Raw genomic sequence first — 7,166 nt, 5'->3', positions numbered from 1 at the left:
TGGTAAATATAATATAATTAAAAATAGTATTAAATATAGTATAACACCATTTCTTATCCCATATATATATATATATAAATTAATAAAAAAAATAATGTAATTATATAATAATTTTGTAAAAATAGTATTAAGAAAATGCTGTAATGAGTAGTTTTGGAAAGAGAGGTTATTTACTTATTTTGAAATATAAAATTATTTAATTATTTATTTTATTAACTAAAATAAATAAATTATTTTTATTTATTAAAAAGATAAAAATTATCCAATTAAAAATTATATAAAAAAGTTATCATCTAATATATTTTTAGGATCTTGTATGTATATATATAAAATATTCATTTCTAAAACGAAAATGGGGTATAGGAGGGAATTACATGGGTTCGGAAAGTAATTGCCTAGGAAGGAAAATAGAAATTCAACCCACCCGAACCCGAAAGGGCACATGTTTTCGGGAACAAATAGAAAATCACTCAGAACGGAGTAAAAAGAGGTTTCAGCGTTACCAGACACAAGCTGTTTGATAAAAAACGAAAAAGAAAAAAACCAGAGGTGGTTCTAGCCCTACAACTACAATGGCTGACACGCAAATCATTCCCCCGCAGCATGACCTCGATGCCAAATGGGACGCCTGCCTTGATCTCACCGTCCGCCGCTTCGTCTACTCCTCATCTGCCGGTGCTTTTGCCGGTCTCTTATTTTTCAGTCAGTACCATATTTCTTTCATTCATTTTTTTTTTCGAGTATGCTGAGTGTTATGATTTCAATCTCTGAAGAAAATCCTATGTCCTTTTCTCGTTTCTGAGATGAAAGCACCACATTTATCTACCATCATATTCGTTATCACTCTTATCATATACTTGATCTTCCCTATTAAATTAACCCTACACCAAAATTTAATCTCCAAATTCCTCTCAAGCCTTCTACCCGTTATCCGAATAAGAAAACCCCGTAATTACAGGCCACTTGGGAAGAATGCTGATGTCACAACTTTTTGTGTCTGTTTGCTTTCTCGCGAGATTTCATTCACAGCACAAGTTTGATATATGTGCCACATTATGTTCTGACCTTTTTGTTCAAAATTGTTTTTTTTTTCTTAAAACACTTTAATTCTCTTAAGCAATCAATTTATCATCCCAAATCTATTACATTTTTTTAAAATTGTTTCCACAACAAGTGCATTGAGTGCCAAAATATAGACGAGAGATGTTTTTCTTCAATTTTTCTCTACTCAAGTGGTCAGGGACAAGCTACTACAAAATGAAAATATGCTTAGAGGATAAGCACTTTTAGATATGTTAAGGGACAAACAACTTTACGAAGCAGAAATATGCTCAGATTCCACGCCTAAACTTACAAGAATTTGCTTAGAACAAAAATAAAGATTTAAAACGCCTAGATATTGCCCAAGGGCAATTACCCCTGTCAAGGTGATTGATGGTTTAGCGTGTTTTGTTCTGGTTCTTAGCCTTGTCTACCTTTTGTGTGAAAATCAATTAGTACGGGTTGGACAGAGAACATTCCAGTAATCTCTACAGTTATGGTTTCAGCTGAACAATCAGGGGTGAAGGGTGTTGAAAGTTTGAAAGGCTGAGTCATTCTAGGATTTTCTTTTGTTCTTGATCATTGGATTTTTTTTCTTTTCTCTTTCTCTTTTACTGACTGCCGTTGGAACAAGTTCATCTTTTTTGGGTGAATGCTTTTGGTTAAGATGGATTGTTTGTTTTTCACTTATTTATCGGCCTTTGCTTGTAGGAGAGTATTAGAAAATATTTAGCTTTTCATTGGATTATCCTAGAATATTGTGCAGCATGCATTTTTTGAGTTCTTTACTGATATTTTGGGTGTTTGGTTTTGAGAATATGTTTTATGTTTAGGAAAAGGTGAAAATGAAAATAGAAAACAATAAAAAGTTGGTTTCCCCTATTTCCCTCAGTAACTTCTGAAAATAGGAAACACATTGAAAAAGAATATGCTTGTTCAAACCAAATGGTTCTTTATATTTCTTTATTATGTTTCCTTATTTTATATGATTACTTGCTCTCTTTCGTAGTGGACCTGAGATTGTACTAATGATTGTAATACTTGATCTAATTATTACTATAAATAGGCATATTGTGTTGGGGAATTGTAAACATTATATCCTCTCAATGGAGTATTCACTAATATTACTGGTAAATGTCATTCTCTTGTTTCCTTCTTTCTTGACCCTAAACCTATATTTTCTTTATTAAATGATACTTACTTGATCAGTTGCAAATATTATGGTGCAAACGACTCAACATCAATGTTTCGTGCACTTGGTCTATCTAACATTATCAACTAGCATAATTAATGGAGTGTCTACAAAAATATCATATTTTTTGGCTTAAATATGCTCAAGGTCTTTGCAAATACTGTGATTTTAAAGTGCTTAAAAATTTTGGTTTTTTGATCCATGTAATGTCTGTTGTCACTTGTTTTGGTTTCTCACGAACTTGCCGAAGCAACATGTTTTATGTCCTTTCAAATATAACAATTTTGTTTTTATGTTCTTGCAAAATATAACAACTTTTGTTCTTAGCCCCTGTAAACAGTGGTTTTATTTCGGATGCCATTTCGTCCCTGCAAAATTTGGTGGTTTGTGTTTTTAGTCTCTGCTGCAATGCCAAGTATTACAACAAGTTAGGATGATGAACATTACAAGGATCAAAAACCAATTTTTTGTACGGGCTAAAGGCAAGTTGGCATATTTCCAGGAATGTAAAACATATTTAAGCCTCATTTTTTTTTTTTAGTTTAGCAAGACGATAATATTATTTGATAACCTTAGTGCTTTACCATGCCTTTGCTCTGCTGATTTGGATTAAAACCAATTAACTATCCCCAATCCCATGCATATTTTTCTTAGTGTTATTTTTTTTTTGTGTGCATTTTGAACGTAAATTTTCAAAGTACTATTTGTTTTGCTAAATTGAACTTGCATGCTGTTGCATCTACTGCCTCTGAGCCTGTTATGGTTGTATTGAAGACCAATGTCAGTTTGAAAAAAGAATGACGGCCTATACTTTGCAAACTTGGTTCCGCATACAATTAATGACACATAAGCCAATTTGTTGGGTGAGTGTCGTGATTAGTGTTGTCATTAGTAGTCCGATCTTTAGAAAATTTGGTATTTATAATCAATTTGAGCTGCTGATTTTATTTTATTTTCTTACATTATTAAACCAAGGTTAAGTTATTTCTATGTTGCTGGTTTAATTTGGGGTTTTTGTAATGTCTTTTATCATACAATACAGTCATTTTGTAAGTATTATATACCTTTATGGTTGACACTTGTATCTTTGTATTTGAGACTTTCTCAGATACTTGAATCTGTGGTTGAGACTTTCCCAAATTGTTAATGTCTTTTATCATACAATACAATCATTTTGTAAGTATTATATACCTTTATTGTTGACACTTGTATCTTTGTATTTGAGACTTTCTCAGATACTTGAATCTGTGGTTGAGACTTTCCCAAATTGTTAATGTTGAAGTTTTTTGCTTCTGATTATTGTACTAGGGAGTCCTGTAACTCGATGGGCATCTATTGCTTTTGGTGCTGGAGTTGGAATTGGATCTGCATATGCAGAATGTTCTCGTCTATTTGATGGACCTCCAACAAAATTACCCCTACCTAAGGTCTCCAAAACTGTTGCTCAGGTAGGATTTGGTTTTTATTTTCTTGTGTATATATAATGCTACAATCCAATAGAAAGGTATGGGACCTTAGGCCCACTCCCTCATTGGAAGTACAGGATTTCGGTGTTTATAGGGCATTGGGCTTTCCAATTTCACAATGTTATCAATAGGAAAATATCGGTAACTAAAAGATTCTTCATGAAAATACATCGGATGCCATAACAGCTTATGGCGGAAGCATCGCGAACAAATATATATAATAAGTAGAAGGCATAAATATAATTGAAGTGCAAAAAATAATGGAAGACATCCATAGAGTTAATGATACTAACAAATCTACTAGACTTTAGAATTTCAAGTTTCAAGAATTATAATAAGAACAAAACATGTAATTAATTCCCTAAATTTCTAATCATTTGGCTCTTTCTCTATCCCAACATAATTATCTTAAATCTTATTCAATTGGGAATATCCCTCCTCCACTTCGCCTTCAAAGAAAGCTTGTTTAAAGTTAAATAATTCTTCAATATTTTCAAATCAGAGTTAGAACTATCAAATCCCAATTCATAAACATGAATCATCTCTTTGCCCTTCATTTGTGTTGAGGCCAAAGTTGCACCTACTCCTTTTTTGGAAGCCTATGAAGATCCAATAACAATACCCCACCACTTGATGGTTGCTTTCTTTTATTGTTTGCTTTTCTCCTTGTATAAATTATTGGTTCACCAACACTTGAAGCTTCATAAACAGTTACCCAATTAAGAGTGGGATCATCATCAAATACCAACTCATTCTCCCATCTTCATTATCATTATCATCCACTTGTGCCACTAATCACTCATTGCACTCATCAATGTCATTAAGTACAGTAGGATCAATTTCATCTCTAATGTTGTATCTTTTGCCAAGTTGTTGGTTATTCTTGATGTAAGCCAAATCATGCAGTTTTTTGTGGTCAAGCCTATTTCTCTTCCTTGAATGAATCTACATTATGAATAAATAAAGTAATAATTAGTTTCTTCCTACTTTGTAAGAATATAACAATGAAATAGGCATGAATAAAAACACTCCAATTGTGTTCATATTCTGATGAGCTACATGTCAAGCTTAAAATCTTGAACAAACTCAAGGTACTAGAATGACTATATGTAGAACCAAAAAGACTAACTCCCCTTTGGATTGTCTTCCTTATTAAAGGAAGTTCTCCAAAGTTTTCAAGCATTACGTCTATGCAATTGGCAACACAAGGAGTTCAGTATAGATTAGGTCTTTTCTGCTCTAACAACTCAATAGCTAAGACACAATTGCTTCCTATTATCTCCAATGACTTGAACAACATTTCCAATCTCCTCCATGAAGGTATCAAATAATTGTTTTTGCTTTTGTATCATTATTGATTTGTGCGATTCAGTCCCAAAATCACGATTCCCATTATGAATCGTGCCTTGAATCCTAAAGAGAATAGAAGAAGATGAACAATATTAGCGAGAAGGGAGAAGATGAACATCGGTGAAAATGGAAGAATATGAAATTATTTAAGGATTATATTTTCTATATTTATTCTTATTTTCTTTGAGTCTAGACTTAACAGTGGATTTGGGTCATACAACCCAATCAAACCATTATAACATTAATCTAATTTGCTCACTTTACAACCACTTTTTTTGAATGTGGTAGTTGTTAATTACATCTTTACATGTTTCTAAGTCCTATATGTTATATTTTTTAAATGTTTATGAATCTTACAATTGAGATTGAAACAAAGAGAAAATATATGTTTAAAGGGCTTAAAAGACTCCTCTCATAATCTTCTATTTATAATGAACAACCATAAAGAATCCATGGAAGATTAAGGGATTGCACTAGAAAGGTAGGTGCAAAACTAGGTACAACTGTAAGTACAACTGATAGATGTTTCTATATATATATATATATATATATATATATATATATATATATATATATATATATATATATATATATAAATAGATAGATACATACATACATACTGTGCTGCATGTAGTTTTAGCCTTTAAGTCTTTTCTCTTACTCAAAAAATCAAGTATATCTAAATTTTTAAATATTATAAATTTAATACAATGCATGTAATCATGTACAGTGCCATTTGTTTTATTGGATAATTTGATTAGTATAGTATTTTCAGAGTATGTAGGACTTTCTCTTTATTGAAAGGCTGTACTTGCAGATTTGACAGGGTGTCTTTTCCGTTTAAAACGGAAGAGGAAAGGAAATACCTTTCGTGATGGAAATTAATTGGAACATAAATTGTGTTGACTTATGACCAATGAGATAAAATAGTTCAATGTGTTCTCACATGTAATCGGAGTGACCCCAGCCATAAGGTTAGCGTACCCAGGCTGTTTAAGTTGTGGAGCGCCTATAACTGTGGAGTTTTTCTGTTTAAATTAAAGACGTGCTAATAGCTCTACTTAGTCATAAGTTTGTGTTTATGTTTCTGGTTTAGTCAAATATATCGTGAATCTAGAGCCACAGTATAGTTGTGAGAACTTATTTTATTTCCTGTTGTTTGAAGGCTATTTTAAATAGCAATGTTTGCCTGTTCAATCCAATAACAATGCTCCTGGGGGTTCGCTAGTTCGATTATACTGCGTATTTTTCAGTTCTAACAGGGCACCCGTGTGATAATATTTATTGCTCATGCATATGCATGTATTTAAAGAACTAGATTGGAACATAATTGACGTACTTATTGTTTTTGTTTCCGGAATGTGCAGGGCTCCGAGTAGATGCCACAACGCGAAGAAATCAGAATTTTCTTGTGATCGTTGATGGTTCCTTATAGCATTATTGCTCCTCCAAATTATGCACTACATGTTTCATAAATGAACAAACATCTCGTATATTTTATTCCCTAGTTTTTACAAACATTTGTTCTCGTGTAATCTGAGCACTGTTTATGTGGCGACGAATTGAAAAAGCAAAGGAAGTTTTCTTCAGATTTATTTTTCTTAGCTTTACTTTTTGTGGCCTAGCTAAGTTATTTTGCCTGCCATTGTTTTCAAATTGGATCGAAAATTGAACCGAACGTTTCAGGCGATGATTCTATCAGTATAATGGGTTAAATCAAATGGTCGGGCATGATATCTTGATAATTAATGTAATATAACTTGTATAAATAAGATTGAGAAAGGATATATATTATTCAATCTACATTGTTTGTGCTTTTGTTTGATTGACCTATATATAGAGAGATTACAAAAAAAGTTAATAGACTTCTCTTAAACCCTAACCCTATAGCTATAATGTCTAGAGTTTATTAGATCTGGTAAACTTGTAATAAATTTTTTGGATAATAACTTCTAAATTAATCTATATATGTTTGTTTAGTAGTCTCCTGAAGTCTCAAATTAAAGGTAATATGAAAAGGTGTCTAATTGTTATGGATGTATATTTGACTTTTGCATACCAATACTTTGTTTCTTATTTTTCTAAAAGTTTAAATACTCTTTTGTTTTTATTTTTGT

The 7,166-nt window shown here is 32.0% G+C and overlaps 1 protein-coding gene across 1 annotated transcript; it reads left to right on the top strand.

Moving 5' to 3' along the window:
* Positions 1–465: 465 nt before the first annotated feature.
* On the top strand, positions 466–6,644 carry LOC108334329 (uncharacterized). Its single transcript, XM_017570108.2, has 3 exons — positions 466–702; positions 3,542–3,681; positions 6,417–6,644. The coding sequence occupies exons 1-3, from the start codon at positions 573–575 to the stop codon at positions 6,426–6,428; spliced, it is 282 nt and encodes a 93-aa protein (XP_017425597.2). The 5' UTR covers positions 466–572; the 3' UTR covers positions 6,429–6,644.
* The last annotated feature ends 522 nt before the right edge of the window (positions 6,645–7,166 follow it).

This window comes from Vigna angularis, chromosome 11 (assembly GCF_016808095.1).
Source record: "Vigna angularis cultivar LongXiaoDou No.4 chromosome 11, ASM1680809v1, whole genome shotgun sequence".
NCBI lineage: Eukaryota > Viridiplantae > Streptophyta > Magnoliopsida > Fabales > Fabaceae > Vigna > Vigna angularis.
The sequence above is the reverse complement of the archived record's forward strand: the minus strand, read 5'-3'. Positions and strand labels throughout refer to the sequence as shown.

What these genes read in the sequence shown, in the direction of transcription:
- LOC108334329 (XM_017570108.2), top strand. Translation starts at nt 573, where the DNA reads ATGGCTGACACGCAAATCATTCCCCCGCAGCATGACCTCGATGCCAAA. An exon ending in TGCCGGTCTCTTATTTTTCA is followed by an intron (nt 703 to 3,541) that starts GTCAGTACCATA and finishes TTATTGTACTAG; the next exon opens with GGAGTCCTGTAACTCGATGG.